This window comes from Clarias gariepinus, chromosome 24, assembly GCF_024256425.1.
Source record: "Clarias gariepinus isolate MV-2021 ecotype Netherlands chromosome 24, CGAR_prim_01v2, whole genome shotgun sequence".
Taxonomy (NCBI): Eukaryota; Metazoa; Chordata; class Actinopteri; order Siluriformes; family Clariidae; genus Clarias; species Clarias gariepinus.
Genome location: NC_071123.1, coordinates 4,584,190 through 4,604,662, shown reverse-complemented (window position 1 = coordinate 4,604,662; position 20,473 = coordinate 4,584,190). Strand labels below are relative to the sequence as shown.

The following is a 20,473-nucleotide window of genomic DNA, read 5'->3' as shown; positions in this document are numbered from 1 at the left end:
AGCCAGACGAGAATCTTCCTTGTCATCACAGAAGAGAAAACAGAGAACAGCCCTCTTACATGCACTTATAATGACTGAAGAATGGAAGGGCTCAGCCTACACAATAAACATTAGAGGAGGCACGTGACTCATGACTCAACAAGAGAACTACAGGAAGCTGGAGTATGAACAAAAGTCAGACCTCTAATTGTGCCATCATGTGCAATCATGACATATCATCAAGAATCCCCAAATTTTATAGATGAAGTTGGATAACAATTATTAGTACAATTAAGATTATACACAGAAAATTCTAAATTATTCTCTTTTAATGGATTCATTCAAAATATGGTTTCATTCAAAAGATCTCTTAGCGCTCTTTAAAAGCTCTCTAAAAAAGTTCTCTGTGCAGACAGCGATAGTGCAAGACAGATCAGGATGAACACAGGGATGCCTCGGGATGAACAGGGGAGTGTCTGGAAAGTGTGAAAGAGACATATAACATGTGTAAACGAGTGTTTATTTAAATAGAGGAGGGATTTGGATTGTAAAGATGAGGGGTGGGATTAGGAAGGCAGATTTGGGATATGTGGAGAAAGGCTTGAGGAGAGGGGGTGCCAATGTTATTAAGCAGGAAAAAGTTGAGGAGAAGCTGCCAAGGTGCACACTGGGGATGGTGGAGGGGGTCAAGAGATGGAAATCATTTGTAAGTAAATCTGGACAAACTTTACAGTACTCTGTATGCACATGGTCATGGTGTTTTATTCCTAAAACATATTTTAAAACATAACAGTAATTCAGTACATTCACATACACTTGCTTTACTCTTTCTTTGTCTTTCTTGGGGTCTTTCTGAAACATTTATGAAAGAGCCAACTGCATGTTTTTACAAAGATAAACGCAACCAGTGCAATTAGAGAAATTAAAAAGGCTGCCACATCCAAGCAGTGGTACTGATACCACGTGAGGTTATGGGCTTCGACCCTGAGGTGCTTGGCCCCCTTATGGCGCATTACAAACTCAATCCAATAGATTGCCTGGTCTAGTGGCTTCATTGGTTGATCATGATGGATTCGGGATAACCTCATCATGCTCTCTTTATAGCTGTGGAAAGAAATTGAATAATTAATATATGTGTATATGTATAAAGGCTGAGAGAAGTTTAATTGATTCAGACACTTGCTCTTAGAGTATCATTAAATTTGGCAACATCACTTCCGCTAAAAAAAAACTCACGATGGATTGCTAATGACGTCATTAAGAGCTTGTGTCAAGTCCTTGCTCTCCATTTTGAAGAAGTCAAGTGTAACAGCAGCTCCTTTGGTTTTCATGTGATTCATGTTGTCAGGCTGATCAATAAACAGCGGCAGGCCCACCATTGGAACTCCATGATAAATAGCTTCATATATTCCATTAGTCCCACCATGGGTGATGAAGGCCTTGGTTTTAGGATGTCCTGCGGATACCAATTACTACTGTATTTATTTTTTAGTAGAATTTCATATTACATACACATATGGAAATTTTTGTTACCTAGTAAATCATTTTGAGGAATCCAGTCATAGATTCTTATATTAGGAGCAAGAGTTTCTGGTTTCTCCCCTGCATACCCCCATAATACCTAAAATTACAGAGAGCATTCAGGTCTGAGTTGACTTATTCTGGTCTAAGTAAAAAATAATTTTATAAACTTAGGGTAATAGTCTGATTATCAACATTTTTATGTTTATTGGAAGTATAGGGTGACAGATGAATCCCAGGAGCTGTGAGATACCAACACCTGCTGTATTATATTTATTTTGTCCACATAACTTAACCACTATATGTGTTTTTGGTTCATAAATCAGATCAAGATTAAATAATTGTTAATTGTTTAAACTCAGACCTTTTGGGGAATCTGGCCAAGTGCTGAAGCAATGGTATTTGCTCTTTCTTTGGTGAGGTTTTTTATTAAGGATCCCAGTGAAAACACTACAATACCATCATCTCCTGAGCTCTGGACAAATTCCTCCATCTCCTGCAAATCAAAAAGCAACGTCATTAATAAAAAAAGGTACATGGTGCTTGTACAGTATTGTTCATCAATGGTCCAGTTTAACAGCTAAAATAAAAATAAAATAGCTCATACCTTTACAGGTTTGTGGCTGTCTAATATGCATGTTAATAAATCTAGTATTGTGCTAAAGTTTTTGGAAGGCATAAAAAAAATGATGTAAAGTAAGAATGCTTTAAAAAATAGAGGTGTTTTTAATTAACAAAATGGAAAGTAAATGACCAGAAGAGAAAACCAAATTAAAATATAGTTCTGGAGCTGGTAGTGGCCACTACCAGCTCCACCACCATCATCAAGTTTGCTGACGACACTGTTGTGGTGGGCCTGATCACGAACAACGATGAGACGGCCTACCTGGAGGAGGTTGGAAATCTGGAGAACTGGTGCCAGAGAAACAATCTCCTCCTGAACGTCAGTAAGACAAAGGAGCTGATAGTGGACTTTAGTACAAAGCAGGTGAGGAACTACCAGACCCCCGTCATCAACAGGAGCCCAGTGGAGAGAGTGGACAGCTTCAGATACCTCGGTGTTCACATCACGCAGGACCTGGCATGGTCCTGTCACATCAACACCGTGGTAAAAAAGGCCCGACAGCGTCTCTACCACCTCAGACGCTTGAGAGACTTTAGACTGCCCTCCAAGGTGCTCAGGAACTTCTACTCCTGCACCATCGAGAGCATCCTGACGGGAAATATCACGACCTGGTTCGGGAACAGCACCATGCAGGACAGACGAGCTCTACAGAGGGTGGTGCGATCAGCTGAGCGCATCATCCGCATCGAGCTCCCTGACCTGCAATCGATTTACAGCAAGCGGTGCTTGACCAAGGCCAGGAAGATCGTGAAGGACCTCAGCCACCCCAATAACGGACTGTTTACTCTGTTGCGGTCTGGGAAGCGATTCCGCTCCTTGAAGGCCAACACAGAGAGACTGAGGAGGAGCTTCTTCCCGCAGGCGATAAGGTCTCTCAACCACAACCACACCACTATGCAGAACTACACAATATTTTCATAATTGGTCAAATCTATCAATCTTCTTACATCCATGAACACTATGGACAATTACACGCTCACCTTCCTTCATATATACACTACATGTCGTACGTTACATCCTGGACCATTGCACAAAGACACTTTAATAACCTTGCACACCTACCTTCACAACTACACTACATTTTACAGTTTTACGTTTACATCCTGGACCAGTGCACAAAGACACTTTAATAACCTCTGCACTAAGACACTTTGCTCTATGCATATTTGCACACACCGTACAGTATATTTCAATTTGCACAGTATATTTTTATTTTGTACATCATATTTCTATTTTTATTTCTAGTTCTATTTTTTTCCTAGCACATTTCTATTTTTATTTTTAGTTCTATTCTTCCTAGTTTAATTTAATTTTTTAATTTAATTTCTATCGTATTTCTTTTATTCATATTTATTTCTTATTTGTAAAATTTAACTCTCTTTTAGGGTCAATGGCAGTCGTATAATGCATTTCACTACATTTCGTACTGTGTATGTTTGTGTATGTGACAAATAAAATTTGAATTTGTAATCACCGATGATTGGGCTCAAGCACCTGTGCCATCGCCTTCGGGTGGACCACACAAACTGTATGCTGTTTAAGCATGTTAAGACTTAAAAAGAAACAATGACGCCTGGGTGCGCCGCACAACCCCTGTGCCTTTTGAGCACGGTAGCACCTCTATAAAACCCCGGATGATGATGCTACTGAATAAGGCATAAGTTTAAAGGTTTATCATAATTGGACGTGTATTTCGAATGCGCCCGTGCGGCAATGCCCCAGTGAAAAAAAGACACTTTAGTGTATTAAAAATATATTGAAATCTTCGATAGTACATTGCAAATACCGACAAGTTGTACCATCAGTTAATATATAAAAAGTATACTAACATAATGCTTTTACCAAATTTTTACCAAAATATATTTTTACCAAAATATATTTTGCAAGATATCTGACCTTATGTTAAGCACATGAGAAGCACAGCGAATATTGTTTAGCTCAATCAGACCTAGAGATGTACCAAGTTTATATAAACCTTTAACTTTATCTTCAACATGAGTACACTTATGTTAGAAAGGGTGTCATCTAGACTGTGGAAATTCTTAACAATGAGCTTACTTTCGGTAGAGGTTTTGCTGGTTTGCAGTGTAATCCACCCACAAATTTAAAGTTTGGCAAAAATGGTCTTGGATATTCAAAGTCCCAATAAGTTCGGATTAACCAGATGTCAGCTTTGCTCATAGTTTCACACAGCGTTGTAGGTTTGCCTGGGAAGAACAGAAGCAAAGATGGCAAAAAAAATTTGTTATTGATTATAATGTCAGAAAACACATCCAGAGTTTGTTTTCTGAGAAAATCTATAATACATTGACAAGTTGCATTAGTCCCCTGCAGTGGGATATTAACCAGTCAGGGTAGTGTGAGAAAGCAGTGAGAAAGACAGGTAAAGAAACCAGGTAAAATGTACAAAATCATGTACTTTATGTACATAAGATAAATTTGTTTCAAATAAAAAGTTTAAATCCCACTTTTGTTCCATCACCATGTTTACATTTATTGTCCTTTAATTCGAAATTACAGTAAATGTAAATGAAATCATTGTGCTTTATGCTATGAACCCTAAAAATGTACTGCAGCTTTCTGTATATGGATATTAATGGCAGTTGGGTTTGGCAAGTACTTTGCTGCACAAATAAAATAACCTTAAATAGCAATGTATAAAAAACATCGGTAATGATAGTTAGAAGTTTTTTTTTAATTAATTTTCTTAATTTTTTTCCTAAATTTCTCAATTTCTTGGGATCGTAAACATTCAATACATTTACAATGTTCAATGAAAATAACCACGCATGTATGGATTTCGTTTAAACAGTATGTCTGTTCACATAATTTTTACTCTGCATTCGGAATGATTTTGTATTTCTCCGAGAGATTTCTGTATGGGTTTCAGAGTATGAAATTTGAAATGAACCTGTACTTTTAATATAAAATAAAACAAAACAAAAACAGATATATTATAACTTACCAGCAATTTTGCTGAGATGTTTGTCATGAATCAACATTGTTTGAAGTCTGACCATTGCTGTGTGTACTATGTAGAGTATCACATTCTCTAATCGCTCCATAAAGTCCATATGATCAGTCAGATGCCCCTGAGTGGCAGCTGCAGGTACATACGATGGTGGAGCGGGCATCTGCCCACAGAGCCGCTCGAGCGTATTAGCAAAAGTCACCCGGATTGATATCACAAAGGGCAAATCAAGAACATCTGCCAGCAAGTCTGCACATGGCATCATAGGGTCGTACAGAAGCACATCGAAGTGTGACTCCTTTAGCAAGTCCACAAGGTCTTTCTTAAACATTCCATCACACACAGCCTGCATGTAGCGCGACCCCCCTGACATCACGTCCCAAATCGAGGCCAGCTTCTGAAAACTGGTGCTGTCTTGATCCAACCAGAGATTGATAAGTTTTTGTGAAACCCTGTCTGCCTCCTCTGCACTAGCATTGACTTGAAAAAGCATGAATTTGAACCTCGCCTTTTCAGACTGGTTCACTGTAGGTGAGGCAGAGTGTGTGAGAACGGTCACATTGTGGTGCCGCTCCACAAGCTCCTCAACCATTATACGCATATTCTTCCAGTGACTGTATTCGCCTGGAAGCACCAACACATTGCCACTGAGAACAGTTTCAGTCAAGCTCAGCAGCAACATTAGCAAGGCACATGATCTGTTTCTCATCGTTGTATCAAATGAAATAACGGGTAAACCAGGAAACAATGACAACAAAGGGGTTGTCTAACCTGTTTTTGCACAGTTAATGAATGACTACACACTACTATCAGTGGATATCAGATTGTCCGCTTTACTTTCAACCAATAAAGGAAAAGTGTTTTAAAACAAAGGTCACGGTTCACTACAAGATATCTTATATATCAAGATACTACTGTATTTGACTGTATTTTCATTTTTCAAGCTATAAAGGTGATGATAAAAGATTTAGTTTCTGTGCTAGCAGATCCCCACACATATACACATGGTCTATCAGAAGAACATCAAACTGTTCTTTTTCTCCACTTCTCCAGCAGATCTTCACATAGAAACAGATTTCTTGTACAGTTCTGATGACCTGTCAGTTACCTGCTTGATCTTTAAAAAACCTGGTTCGGGTTGTCAGGGTATGTATCCAGTACTTCAAAGCTCTGTCCAAGACATCAACGATATCCTGTTTGGTGTATGGAACCTGTATGATCTCCACCTTGTATTCCAGATACTGATTTGTCTTCATAGGCGGTATAGCACTCTAGGTAACAACCACATTTATGGCTTTAAGGTTGAGCCAGTGGTGGATTCTGCAGGCCAGATGAGAATCTTCCTTGTCATCACAGAAGAGAAAACAGAGAACAGCCTTCTTACATGCACTTATAATGGCTGAAGAATGGGAGGGCTCAGCCTACACGATAAACATTAGAGGAGGCACGTGACTCATGACTCAACAAGAGAACTACAGGAAACAGGAAAAACCTACAAAGTTGCGCAATCCACCACAGCTGCAGTATGAACAAAAGTCAGACCTCTAATTCCTGAATTCCGAATGTGCCATCATGACATTTTTAATGGATTCATTCAAAATATAGTTTCATTCAAAAGATCTCTTAGCGCTCTTTAAAAGCTCTTTAAAAAAGTTCTCTATGCAGACAGCCATAGTGCAAGACAGATCAGGATGAACACACGGATGCCTTGGAATGAATAGGGGAGTGTCTGGAAAGTGTGAAAGAGACATATAACATGTGTAAACGAGTGTTTACTTAAATAGAGGAGAGATTTGGATTGAAAAGATGAGGGGTGGGATTAGGAAGGCAGATTTGGGATATGTGGAGAAAGGCTTGAGGAGAGGGGGCGCCAATGTTATTAAGCAGAAAAAGGTTGAGGAGAAGCAGCTGCCAAGGTGCACACTGGGGATGGTGGAGGGGGTCAAGAGATGGGAATCATTTGTAAGTAAATCTGGACAAATTATACAGTACTCTGTATTCACATGGTCATGGTGTTTTATTCCTAAAACATATTTTAAAACATAACAGTAATTCAGTACATTCACATACACTTTACTCTGTCTTGCTTTTTCCTGAGGTCTTTCTGAAACATTTACGGAAGAGCCAACTGCATGTTTTTACAAAGATAAACGCAACCAGTGCAATTACAGAAATTAAAAAGGCTGCCACATCCAAGCAGTGGTACTGATACCACGTGAGGTTATGGGCTTCGACCCTGAGGTGCTTGGCCCCCTTATGGCGCATCACAAACTCTATCCAGTAGACTGCCCGGTCTAGCGGCTTCATCGGTTGATCGTGATGGATTCGGGATAACTTCATCATGCTCTCTTTGTATCTGTGAAAAGAAATTAAAAAACTTGTACATATGTGTATATGTATAAAGGCTGAGAGAAGTTTTATTGATTCGGACACTTGCTCCTAAAGTATCTTGAAATTTGGCAACATCACTTCAGCTGAAAAAAAACTCACGATGGATTGTTAATGACATCATTGAGAGCCTGCAGCAAGTCCTTGCTCTCCATTTTGATGAAGTCAAGCATAACAGCAGCTCCTTTAGTTTTTACGCGATTTAAATTGCCAGATTGATCACCAAACAGCGGCAGGCCCACCATTGGAACTCCATGATAAATAGCTTCATATAATCCATTAGTCCCACCATGGGAGACGAAGGCTTTGGTTTTAGGATGGCCTGCAGGTATAAATCGTTACTGTAATAACTTTTACAGAATTTGATATATATATATATATATATATATATATATATATATATATATATATAGGTATATACTGTACATATATATGTATATATGGAAATTTTCCTTACCTAGTAAATCATTTTGAGGAATCCAGTCAAAGATTTTTGTATTAGGAGCAAGGGTTTCCGGTTTCTCCCCTGCGTATCGCCACAAGACCTGAAATTACAGACAGCATTCAGGCCCGAGGAATTCATGAGTGGACTTTATGAGTAAACACCTACTAGAAATTTAGGGTAGTCTGGCGACATTTTATGGTTGGTGAAAGAAAAAGGTGACCAGCATTACCTCCTATACCATAGGGTCAATCAATGAAATACTTTCATTATATTTATTTTGTCCAAACAACTTAACAAATCTATAAATCCATAAATTAGATTTAGATGTGTGTTGGTAAATTTACCTTTTGTGGAATCTGGCCGAGTGCTGAAGCGATGATGTTCCCTCTCTCTTTGGTGAGGTTTTTTATCATAGAGCCCAGTGAAAACACTACAATACCATCATCTCCTGAACTCTGGACAAACTCCTCAATCTCCTACAAATCAAATGACAAAGTTTGTGATTGTAAAATCCTGTCTAACAATGGAGACAATGAAGTTTTACAGCTAAAATAAAATGATACAGCTCATATCTTGTGTCTTTACAATATGAATGTCAATATATAGTATATACTGTTGTTAATTGTTGTTAGTCATATGGCTGCTCCCATTGAGCGGTCACCACAGAGGAATAATCAATCCACACAACAACTTGGCACAGGTTTTACCCCGGATGCCTTCTCTGACCCAACCATTTTAACCAGGCTTGGGAGTGGCTGGGGTTTGGGCAGTGGGTATAAGATGTGTTAATTGTCCATGTGTATATTAGGGCTGTGCAAAAATATCGATACATCTAACTATCGCGATAATTTATTTTACGATAGTGTATCGATAGTCAAACCTCGAGTATCGATACTACACTTAAGTGTCTAATAGTTTGAAGGCAAGAGAGTTTTTGGTCTAACAGTTTGGTGACAATGAATACCTCATATTAAAGCATTATGTTCCAGTTTTATGTTTACTTGATGAACTTAAATTTTTTTGCTTAAATTTATTTTAGTTTTATAAATTGTTTATTTAATTTATATGTAACTTTAGTGGCATATATATTTTAGTTGAATGTTTAAGTGTTAAGTGTTTTATAACAATATGGACTTCAATCACACTGTGCCGTTCTAATGAATTGGAATGGATGGAAAAAAAAATTGGAATTGGAATTTTAATTCGTCTGCCTACTTTATCAAGTTGTCAATATAATGTGACACACATACTAATACAAACTATTGCAATATATCACAATATGTATTGTATCGCAATATATCGTGATTTATCGTATCGTGACCCATGTATCGTGATACGTATCGTATCGTGAGGCCCTTGCCAATACACAGCCCTAGTGTATATAGACCAATTTAAGTCCGCTGACCTTTATTATAGTGTCCTTAGTCCCCTGACTTTTATTATAGATTATTGTGAGATTATAAACCTTTAACTTTATGATAAGCATGATTACATGTACTGTAGAAAGGGTGTAATAGGGACTGCTTACTTTTGGTAGAGGTTTTGCAGGCTTGCAGTGTAATCCACCCACAAATTTAAAGTTTGGCAGGAGTGGCCGTGGATATTCAAAGTCCCAATAAGTTCGGATTAACCAGATGTCAGCTTTTCCAATAATTTCACATACTGAGGAAGGTTTGCCTATGAAGAAAAGGAATAAATTTGGCATTTTTTGTTCAACAATTATAATGTCAGAAAACACTGTGTGAAACAATGGTATGTTCTATGTTTTTATTCTTTTTTTCAAAACCACCTGTGCACTTTGATTAACAGTTTGTGTAAAGTGGAGAAGTGTACACAAATCACCACAGTTACATTTATTGTCCTTTAAATCAAAATAAAATTCAGATAGAATCCCTGTGCTGTGGTAGAGGGAACTGCATGGTTGGTATGGCTCAGCAGAACATCACCAGAGGCAACTCAAGAACATCTGTGAGCATCTCCCAAAGACCACCTTATGTTTTGATCCAACTTGATAAGGATTTGAGAAAGAAGCTCTTCAACAATTCCGCATATTTAGTGCCAGTGACTGTATTCACCGGGAAGCGCTAAAACATTACCACTGAGTGCAGTTTTGGACAAGCTCAGCAGCAAGTGACCTGATGATCTATTCCTCATTACTGAATCAAATGAAATGATGATGGCTAAATCAGGAAATGATGATAACAAGTTGTTTTTGCTCAATATACAGTTAATTTATTGACCACACACTATCAGTGGATATGTGTGGGGATAAATGGCTATGCATGTAAAGAGTTACTCCATACCATTTAAAACAATTGGTAATTAATGTTTAGGTCAACAAAGGTCACAGTTCTCTAAAAGTTATCATAAATATCAAGATACTGTATTTTTAAAGCTGCTTCTTTTACACCAGATTTATAGCCAAGGCCATTATCAGATTAACATTATTGTGTAATATAAAGGTGTTTAGCTGCACAGAAAGACATTGTCCTAAACTGATATAATATTTCCTGGGGTGGCTCCTGAATTTCATAGAGCGTATTCTGTAAGAGGTGAGCCAAGGGATCTCCTACTCATTCCACAAAGTAAGATTGAGATTGTTATACACCTGGCTTAACCCCAAACTGATGGACGGGTGGCGAGATTCAATCAAACGCTCAAAATTATGCTGTAGCATGTAAAAAAGGGCAGGACTCGGATCATCTGCTCCTGTATGTTCTTTTTGCCATCAGGAAGACGCCTCAACCTCCACCAGCTTTACGGTGTTTAAGCGGCTATTTGAAAGGAGACCCTGCGGTCTGCAGGATATGGCAAAAGAGGCCTGTCAGGAACACCCGTTCCCATTTCGCTCTATAGTCGAGTACGTTCAATATATGCAAAACAGGATAGTATGTACTTCCTATTGTGTGAAAATAAATGGAAAAAGCCTAGGCAGAACAGCGTTGAGTGTACGATCGGCCAGCACAACTCCAAGAGTCTCGGCCAGGGGACCGAGTGGTTCTGTATCTTTTGAGCCACAGGGACAAGATTTGATCTAGCAGGGAGACAACCTTACGCCATCTCAGCACCAAGAGTTATGGGAGCTAATGGACCAGTTTCAGGATATGTTGTCCATGAAATCGGAGCTTACTCATCTTTTGCAGCATGACATCAAAACCCCACCAGGTATGTTTGTCGACCAATGTCCCTACAGAGACCGGGTCATCATGACATCAAAGAAAAAGTAACCAAAATGCTTCGTTATGGCATCATAGAAGAGTCTTATTTATTTGGTAATTGGTCCACTGGATGGATCCAGTAAAAGTCAGATGAATTGATCCAGCATTGTAACAACTTTCCCTTAAACCCAGGAGTTCGAGGCTAAACACACGGTCCTGTATCTGAACAAAAATATGCCACCATGAAGCAAAGGCCCAGGCCATTAAATGTGTAAAAGTTAGGTACTGTAAATAACACAGCATTTCGTAAAAGGAACATAAACAGTTGTTGGAAGTTTGAAAGTCTGGGGTTGTTTTGCAACTTTAGAACCTGAACGACCTGGAGAAACTATACCTTCGGTGCTCTATCAAAAAATTATGAAGAATGTCTGGCAATCAGTTCATAACCTTAATCTCAAGCACTCTGCGTTATGCAACAAGAAAATGATCCAAAATTTTGATCATCTTTTGATGATCTGAATCCTTCAACTGTAATACATACAGTATGCAAAAAAATGCACTAATGAAAATTTGTAAACATTTATAACTATTTTTCTTATACTTACATCATATTTAAAATCTGAATTATAATTTTTTATGTATTAAACAAAAGCATTAAATTTACCTAGGATTTCAGTATAGATGTGGTCCAATTTCGCATTGACTATAAATATATGTAGTATATCCATGGAGAGAACAAACAAAAAGTTTTTCAGTCTTTCTAGAAAATCCATGTGATCTGTGTAGCTCAGACCGACCGCTGGGACATAGGATGGTGGTGACGGTAGCTGCCCACAGATACGTTCAATAGCACTCGCTAAACTAGCCCTAATACTAATGATAAATGGAAGATTTAGTTTCTCTGCTAGTATTTCCCCACACAGAACAACAGTGTCTATCAGAAGAACATCAAACTGTTCCTTTCTCAACTTCTCCAGTAAATCTTCATGTTCCAAAATCTTCCTGCACATTACTTCACCCTGCTCTGTGATCACCTCAGTTATCTCCTTGAGTTCGAAAAAACTCTGGATCGAGTTGTCAACTGTCAGGTTATACATCCAGAACTTCCATACTCTGTCCAAGGCATCAACAAATTCCTGTTTGGTGTAGGGAACCTGTATGATCTCCATATTGTATCCCATAGACTGATCTGCCTCTACAGACGGTGTAGCACTGTAGGTAACAAGTGTCACATTGTGTCCTTTGGCTATGAGCTCGCCTATGATAGTTTTAATGTTGAGCCAGTGACTGAAATATCCAGGCCAGACGAGGACCTTCCCTGCCGTCACACACTCACTCAGACTGAGCGTGAAGAGTAAGCAGAGAACAGCTCTCCTACATGCACTCATAATGGCTAAAGAATGAGAGCGCTCAGCTCACACAGTGCAAACATTAGAGGAGGCACGTGACTCGTCTAACAGGAACTACATGAAACAGGAAGACACCCCTTCAGAGTTGCGCAATCCACCACAGCGGGAGTAAGAGCAAAATAGAAAGCTGCACACAGTCTACATCTTATAATTACTGATTTGGTGAAGTATTTTGAAAAGCATAATATTTACAGAAGGGTCTCCAGTGCCAGCACTGATGATAGCAGTAACAGGAGAGTCTTGTGAACAAAATTTTTACAAGAAAATAACTTTTATGGGGTTATGTTCGGTCTTATGCTGATTAAAAGCATAAAAAAACCCTGATAATAAGCCCTGGCCTCTTCATTTACTCATAAGCTGGGTGAGCAACAGATCCCACATTATTATCTCTTACACACACACACACACACAAACATTTGTTTATATTATTAACTATCAATATATTAAATGATTTAGTGTTCTGATCACCACTCAACACTGGTAATTTAAAAAGATTTATAATGTTAATATTTCTCTTTGCTACACTAACTGATTCTAACTAATAATTAACAGAAAAAAAATATTTATATAAAAATATATTCACAATATACAGGATAATATATTGTATTAATATATTATTTATAAATAATTCATTATAAATATATTACTTATTAATATATTACTTATATATTAAAAAATACATAAGAAATTGATGCTTTTCATATATTGAGAAATATATTTAACTATATTTAAACGTATTTCTTAATGTATGTAATTTTATATTCAACAATATATTTATTTATATATTTATACATAACATATTGAATTTGATTGAATATCTTTATTTATTTATTTTTACAATATAACTGATCACCAAACCACGGCAGGCCCACCACTGAAAATGATAATTAGCTTCATATAATCCATTAGTCCCACCAGGGGTGACAAAGGCCTTGGTTTCAGGATGTCCTGTAGATGCAACTTGTTATTGTATTATATACTATATATTGTATATAGTACTTGTCAAAAATTTGTCTACATCTTCTCAATCAATGTTTTTTCTTTGTTTTAATTGTATTCGACATTGTATTATGACGGAACAAATATGGGATTATGCATTTGTGAACAAACCTCATTATGAAGCCCAAGGAACACACCAGATGGGTCAGGGATAAAGTAAATATCCCAAATTTAAACATCTCATGGACCACTCTTTAACCCATCATCAGAAAATGCAATATATGGCACAAACGCAAATCTTAACAAGACATGGCTGTCCACCTAAACTGACAAAGCGAGCATTAATCAGAGAAACAGAGAAGTGGCCCATGGTAACTCTAAAGGAACTGCAGAGATCCACAGCTCAGGTCAGCTCAGAAAATTTGTAAACAGGACAAGTATTAGTCGTGTGCTCCAAAAATCTGGCCTTTATAGAATAGTGGCAGGAAGAATGACATTGTTAAAGGAAAGCCATAAGAAGTCCCGTTTGCAGTCACAAAGCTGGCTTGTCACAACCTGCAAACAAGGAACACTACAGGTGTGTCATCAACAATGTCACAATGAAAGCACCCCCACACCATCACATCTCCTCCTCTATACTCATTCTGTCTGCTCACCCTTCCTATGCATGACAAAAAGACTGCAGTTAGAACTCTTAAATTAACTTTGAATTCATCAGACCAAATGACAGTTTTCTACTGATCTAAAGACCATTCCTGTGTTTTTTTGGCCCAAGCATGTCTGCCACTTAAATTCCAGGAAGCATTTACTGTATGTGGGCTCTAACCTGAGATGATGTAATTTGGCAGTTTCTTATGCTGGTTATTCTAATAAACTCTTCAGAGGTAGCTCTTGGCCTTCCTTTCATGGGACGGTCCTCAGGAGAGCCAGTTTCATCATAGCGTTTGATGATTTTGGTTATTCATTCAAAGTTCTTGAGATTTTCTGTATGGACTGACTTTCATTTCTTAATAAGGGAACTGTCATAATATGGATTTGTGCAGTAGTTGTGGTAGCACTCAAACACTGAAAAAGAAGATGTGTCCAAACCTTTGACTGCAATGGCTGAATTCTGCAGGCCAGATGAGGATCTTGCCTGCCGTCACACATTGACTCAGGGCGAGCGTGAAGAGAAAGCAGAGAACAGCTCTCTAACATGCACTCATAATGGCTACAGAATGTGAGAGCTCAACCTACACAATAAACATTAGAGGAGGCAGAGCTCGATATAAAGAACTACAGGAGACAGGAAAACCCTACAGAGTTGCAAAATCCACCACAGCTGGAGTAAGAACAAAACTTAGATCTCTAATTTCTGAATTTGTTTTAAATAGTACTGAAAAAAAAATCTGGACAAACCATACTGTACTCTATACACACAGGGTGTTTTATTCCTAAAGCATCTATTAAAAAATGACAGTAGTATGACAATAATCATTAATACATTCACATACACTTGCTTCACTCCTTCTTGGTTTTTCCTGGGGTCTTTCTGAAACATTTACGGAAGAGCCAACTGCACGTTTTTACAAAGATGAACACAACCAGTGCAATTACAAAAAGTAAAAAGGCTGCCACATCCAAGCAGTGGTACTGATACCACGTGAGGTTATGGGCTTCGACCCTGAGGTGCTTGGCCCCCTTATGGCGCATCACAAACTCTATCCAGTAGACCGCCTGGTCTAGCGGCTTCATTGGTTGATCATGATGGATTCGGGATAACCTCATCATGCTCTCTTTGTATCTGTGGAAAGAAATGGAATACCTAGTATAAATGTGTTTATGTATAAAGGCTGTGGGAAGTTTAATTAATTCAGACACTTGCTTTCAGTGTATCACCAAATTTGGCAAAATCAACTTCAGGTAAAAAAAAAAAACTCACGATGGATTGTTTATGACGTCATTGAGAGCCTGCGTCAAGTCCCTGCTCTCTATTTTTCTGAAGTCAAGCATAACAGCAGCTCCTTTAGTTTTCATTTGATTTAAATTGCCAGGTTGATCACCAAACAGCGGCAGGCCCACCATTGGAACTCCATGATAAATAGCTTCATATATTCCATTAGTCCCACCATGGGAGACGAAGGCCTTGGTTTTAGGATGTCCTGTAGATACCAATCTTAATTGTATTTACTTCAACAAAATGTAATATTAAATTTACATATTGGAATTTTTCTTACCTAGTAAATCATTTTGAGGAATCCAGTCATAGATTCTTGTATTAGGAGCAAGGGTTTCCGGTTTCTCCCCTGCGTATCGCCACAAGACCTGAAATTACAGACAGCATTCAGGCCTTAAGAATTAGTGGACTTATCCTGGTCTACATTAGCACTTTTAGAGTAGTCTGTCGACATTTTTTAGTTGGTGGAAGAAAAAGGTGACCAACAATACTTGTTTTATCAAAGGGCCAGCACTTCCATTATATTTATTTTGCCCAAATAACTAAAGAACTTTGGGTGTTTCATTCTCAGAAAGTAGATAATGTGATTATTAATCAAGATGTGCATTGTTAGTTGTGTAAACTCAGACCTTTTGGGGAATCTGGCCAAGTGCTGAAGCGATGGTATTCGCTCTCTCTTTGGTGAGGTTTTTTATTAAGGATCCCAGTGAAAACACTACAATACCATCATCTCCTGAGCTCTGGACAAATTCCTCCATCTCCTACAAATAAAAAAGCATAGTTATTTATAAAAAAAGATGCATGGTGGTTGTACAATCCTGTAATGGGCTGGGATAAGATTTTCACAGTTAAAATAAAGTCTTGCAGCTTCCCAATATGGATATCAATATAAATAATGTATGGGGAACAAAAAAAAAATTTTTTTTAGCAACAATGTCTTTTAAACCTTTTAATGCTTGAACTGTAAGTATACATTGTTGGAAGTGTTAATTCCCCATGTGTATGGAGAGTTGATCTTTACTCCCATCCATTTAGTCTCCTGACTTTTATTACAGATCTTTGAGAGATTTGAAACCTTTAACCTTTATGATAAGCCTGTTTACTCTAGAAAAGGCTTAATACAGACTGCATACATTCTTTAGAGCGAGCTTACTTTTGGTAGAGGTTTTGCTGGTTTGCAATGTAATCCACCCACAAATTTAAAGTTTGGCAGGAGTGGCCGTGGATATTCAAAGTCCCAATAAGTTCGGATTAACCAGATGTCAGCTTTGCCCATAGTTTCACACAGTGAGGTAGGTTTGCCTGTGAAGAACAGAAAAAAAAAAGATGGCAAGTTTTATTTTTATCAATGATTATAATGTCAGGAAACACATCGTGTCATAGACAGAAAAGACAGTTTTATCATCAAAAGCAAATGACTATTTTATAGGGAAAAAAAGTTTTTTCAAAAAACCCCCTTACTGGTTAGTTTTGCACTATAATACAATACATTCGAGATGTGCAAAAAAAGATCAGCTACGTACACCCTATGGGGCTTTTCTTAGAACCCAGCGTTAACCAATTAATTGTTGTCAAATGACTGCTACCTGCAAACTACAAGCTAATCATCCAGTAAATAGTTTGGCCTGGCAGTACTTATATTGCAGTACTTAAATACCTTCTGCCTAAAGTTTAAACTCCACCATAACTGAAATCAAAATGTTGAGAGTAAAAATAATGTAATGAACAGTTATGTGCCATATACATACAGTATAAATATAAATACAGTACAGTTACAGTATATATAAGCCTAGAGGAACTCAAGCAGAGAATCACTGAGACGCTGGAGAATGTTTTGCAAGATGTGCTACTGCGTGTTCAGCAGGAGCTGGACAACTGACTTGACGTGTGTTATGTCATAGGAGTTGCGCATAATGAACATTTTGAAACTTTGTGAAATCGGTTATAAAATCTATATCCGTTTGAAAATGTTGTTGGAATTTTGCTAAATAAATCGTTTATTTTTCAACATGAAGCCTATTTAATTTTGTTTGCCCAGAACATGTAGTCACTCAGATATTTATATCTCAAACACCCTGTATTTATATATACGTGTGTGAGTGTGTGTGTTTGTGTGTCAGATTTTCTTGTATTATAAATGTGCAATGTTGGAATACAGAAATGCATGATGAACTGGTTACAAGAACAGACTATGCAGTTTTATAAAAATTTAAACCTTAACATTTTGTAACAAATGTTAAATGGTAAACTCCTTACAGCAGCAATCATATTGCGAGGCCTGCTCCTATAATGAGGACCATGTCCGTTATTTATTTTGCAACTTGGATAGCGGAATTTCTTCTGTTTTTAAGATGCCTAGAGTAAATGACTCATTTGTCACTGATTAGGTTTATGGTTACTTACTAATTAATGTAATTACATCGGATGATGTTCCACCTGCCATTATCGCATAGACGTGTAACCTCGCTGTGATTATGGGAAACCATTAGGGTCAAAGATCATGGGGTTACTAATAAAAACTGTTAAAACAAACGAATAAACAAAAAGCAGTTGGCATAATCTACCTTTATTGCACTTACTGCAGAGGACTGGACATCAGTAAGTAGCCATAACTACCCCTATGTAACAGCGCGCCTAATCAATGATAAATGGCAACTGCACTCATACACTCAGTATGTGTTTTTTAAAAAAAGCACATCCTAGCCAAATGCTACCACTATAGAAACACAAAGGGGTCACAATATGATTCCTGCTGCAGGGATTAACCATACGAGAGATATTAATTTAACATTTGTTAAATGGTAGCCCTTGAAACTGAGCATTTTAGCCTTTATTTGTTTTGCTTTAAAAAAAACTTATATAGGGCTCTGGATTGTGCAGTATAGAGAAACATTGTATTTTTATCGCGAAATAGGTAATGCAATCAATTGAGATTAATAACATTTTAATTAACTAACCAAATATGACTAAGTAAAACAAACAAACAAACAACAAAGGTCATATAGGCAAAAACTAGCACAGATACAAATGATCATGTGTTTTTTGGTTGTTTTTATGTGTGTGTATGTATATTCTAGTAGTGGGAAAAATTAACACGTTATAAAATTGACCCATGCTACATATCTGTGGCGCTTGGGTTTTATGGGTTTAATGTTTAAGATACTGTAACTTTAAAACTGCATTATATGTTTCCTTCAACCTATTTGTCACGCATCTCCTTATTTCAACATTGCACGTTATTAATACAAGTAAATCTTGTATTTTAAAATTGTGATCAATCATACTATGACTGTGATTGACTTCACTATTAAACAATCACCCTGCGCTGTAAAAAAAAAAAAATCACTTCTTTTCTTTATAAATAAATTATTTTCAAAACACTTAACATATTTTCATTGTATTAAACAGACGCATTAAATTTACCTAGGACTTCAGTATAGATGTAGTCCCATTTTGCCTTGACCATAAGTGTATGAGTTATATCCAAAGAGACAATAAACACAAAGTTTATCAGTCTCTGTACAAAATCCATGTGATCTGTGTAGCTCAAACCGACCGCTGGGACATAGGATGGTGGTGCTGGTAGCTGCCCACAGAGACGCTCAATGACACTTGCTAAACTGCACCTAAAACTAATAATAAATGGAAGATTTAGTTTCTGTGCTAGCAGATCCCCACACATATAAACAGGGTCGATCAGAAGAACCTCAAACTGTTCCTTTCTCAACTTCTCCAGCAGATCTTCATGTTCAAAAAGCTTCCTGCACATTACTTGATTCTGCTCTGTGAGCACATCAGTCATCTCCTTGAGCTTGAAAAAACCCTGGATCGGGTTATCAGTAGTCAAGTTATACATCCAGTAGTTCAACGCTCTGTCCAAGCCGTCAGCGATATCTTGTTTGGTGTAGGGAACCTGTATGATCTCCAGCTTGTATCCCATAGACTGATCTGTCTTCATGAATGGTGTAGAACTGAAGGTAACAACTGTCACATTGTGTCCTTTGGCTATGAGTCCGTCTATGATGGTTTTAATGTTGAGCCAGTGGCTAAAATCTGCAGGCCAGACAAGGATCTTCCCTGCCGTCACACACTGACTTAGACTTAGTGTGAAGAGAAAGCAGAAAACAGCTCTCTTGCATGCACTCATAATGGCTGAAGAATGAGAGAGCTCAGCTCACACAGCAAACATTAGAGGAGGCATGTGACTCATGGCTCGGCCAACGAACTACAGGAAACGGGAAAACCCTCCAAAGTTATGCAATCCACCAGAGCTGGAGTAAGTACAAAATAGAATGCTGTCTACTATGAAATCTACACATTATAAAATTAACATCTTGAGCTTTAACTTCACGATATTATACAGTGATATATTATAATATCTTGAACTTTATAAATAAAACAAATTAACCTGCACTTCACCTTTAAAAAGAATCATGGCTGGTGTGAGATGGAGAGAGGGGAGAAGGAAGAGACGGGTGGGGGGGGGGTTATTGTATAGGATGACTTAATAATCGTGACACTGTGTCCTCTTGCTATGAGCTCGTCTATGACGATTTTAACATTGACCCAGTGGCTGAATTCTGCAGGCCAGGTGAGGATCTTCCCTGCTGTTACATACATTTGAGTCTGGTTCAGACCAACCAGGAGGAGAAGGCAAAAAGCAGCTCTCTCATATGCACTCATGACTGTAAGAGGATCAGGTTTCTGAGCTTACACACAGAATGCACCACAATAACAAGGGCCATAAAAGAACAAAGCAAGTTGAACTTTATTTCCAATAAAAGGCTGGTATGAATTGATTCATATCACATGGTGACCAGGGTGGTGCTTCCTCACACAATCCCAACGACTTGCAATGAACTTGGCCAACTATCTGTCTTATACATTTCTTCTGCAAAAGTAGTGTTGGCAGCACATTAACTGGACGAATAGTTCAACTTCAGAATATACAATTTTATAATTTGATGATTTTGGAATTTTAAGTTTATCAGACCTGATGGTGTCCTACAGAAGTATTTCAAACTCCTTCAATAAATTTTACAATCTGCTACAGCCTCGATGCATGCTTGCACACATATCGCTACATGTTGTTGCTTTCAAAA

At 37.8% G+C, this 20,473-nt stretch overlaps 3 protein-coding genes across 4 annotated transcripts; all 3 read right to left on the bottom strand.

The window, feature by feature from the left end:
* Window positions 1-25: 25 nt before the first annotated feature.
* LOC128512139 (UDP-glucuronosyltransferase 2A2-like) lies at window positions 26-6,504 on the bottom strand. 2 transcript variants are annotated; one of them, XM_053485260.1, is made up of 7 exons: window positions 5,091-6,504; window positions 4,184-4,332; window positions 1,865-1,996; window positions 1,513-1,600; window positions 1,216-1,435; window positions 794-1,083; window positions 28-455 (listed from the first exon to the last, which is right to left on the bottom strand). In XM_053485260.1, exons 1-6 carry the CDS (start codon window positions 5,803-5,805, stop codon window positions 801-803), a joined length of 1,587 nt encoding a protein of 528 aa, XP_053341235.1. In that variant the 5' UTR covers window positions 5,806-6,504; the 3' UTR covers window positions 28-455; window positions 794-800. The 2 variants fall into 2 exon arrangements, with proteins under 2 accessions (XP_053341234.1, XP_053341235.1); XM_053485259.1 differs by having other exon boundaries at window positions 26-1,083.
* Window positions 6,505-7,093: 589 nt separating this feature from the next.
* On the bottom strand, window positions 7,094-12,511 carry LOC128512138 (UDP-glucuronosyltransferase 2C1-like). The gene is made up of 6 exons (XM_053485258.1): window positions 11,752-12,511; window positions 9,458-9,606; window positions 8,274-8,405; window positions 7,942-8,029; window positions 7,587-7,806; window positions 7,094-7,452 (listed from the first exon to the last, which is right to left on the bottom strand). The coding sequence occupies exons 1-6, from the start codon at window positions 12,473-12,475 to the stop codon at window positions 7,170-7,172; spliced, it is 1,596 nt and encodes a 531-aa protein (XP_053341233.1). The 5' UTR covers window positions 12,476-12,511; the 3' UTR covers window positions 7,094-7,169.
* A 2,326-nt stretch (window positions 12,512-14,837) lies between these two features.
* LOC128512136 (UDP-glucuronosyltransferase 2C1-like) lies at window positions 14,838-19,665 on the bottom strand. Its single transcript, XM_053485257.1, has 6 exons — window positions 18,795-19,665; window positions 16,525-16,673; window positions 16,001-16,132; window positions 15,652-15,739; window positions 15,357-15,576; window positions 14,838-15,218 (listed from the first exon to the last, which is right to left on the bottom strand). Exons 1-6 carry the CDS (start codon window positions 19,516-19,518, stop codon window positions 14,936-14,938), a joined length of 1,596 nt encoding a protein of 531 aa, XP_053341232.1. The 5' UTR covers window positions 19,519-19,665; the 3' UTR covers window positions 14,838-14,935.
* Window positions 19,666-20,473: the final 808 nt, after the last annotated feature.

What these genes read in the sequence shown, in the direction of transcription:
- LOC128512139 (XM_053485259.1), bottom strand. Translation starts at nt 5,805, where the DNA reads ATGAGAAACAGATCATGTGCCTTGCTAATGTTGCTGCTGAGCTTGACT. An exon ending in ACATCTCAGCAAAATTGCTG is followed by an intron (nt 4,333 to 5,090) that starts GTAAGTTATAAT and finishes TGTTCTTCCCAG; the next exon opens with GCAAACCTACAACGCTGTGT. An exon ending in TCCTCAAAATGATTTACTAG is followed by an intron (nt 1,436 to 1,512) that starts GTAACAAAAATT and finishes TGGTATCCGCAG; the next exon opens with GACATCCTAAAACCAAGGCC.
- LOC128512138 (XM_053485258.1), bottom strand. Translation starts at nt 12,475, where the DNA reads ATGAGTGCATGTAGGAGAGCTGTTCTCTGCTTACTCTTCACGCTCAGT. An exon ending in CATCTATACTGAAATCCTAG is followed by an intron (nt 9,607 to 11,751) that starts GTAAATTTAATG and finishes TTTTCTTCATAG; the next exon opens with GCAAACCTTCCTCAGTATGT. An exon ending in CTGCAAAACCTCTACCAAAA is followed by an intron (nt 8,406 to 9,457) that starts GTAAGCAGTCCC and finishes TTTGATTTGTAG; the next exon opens with GAGATTGAGGAGTTTGTCCA.
- LOC128512136 (XM_053485257.1), bottom strand. Translation starts at nt 19,518, where the DNA reads ATGAGTGCATGCAAGAGAGCTGTTTTCTGCTTTCTCTTCACACTAAGT. An exon ending in CAGCAAAACCTCTACCAAAA is followed by an intron (nt 16,133 to 16,524) that starts GTAAGCTCGCTC and finishes TTTTATTTGTAG; the next exon opens with GAGATGGAGGAATTTGTCCA. An exon ending in GACGTCATAAACAATCCATC is followed by an intron (nt 15,219 to 15,356) that starts GTGAGTTTTTTT and finishes TTCTTTCCACAG; the next exon opens with ATACAAAGAGAGCATGATGA.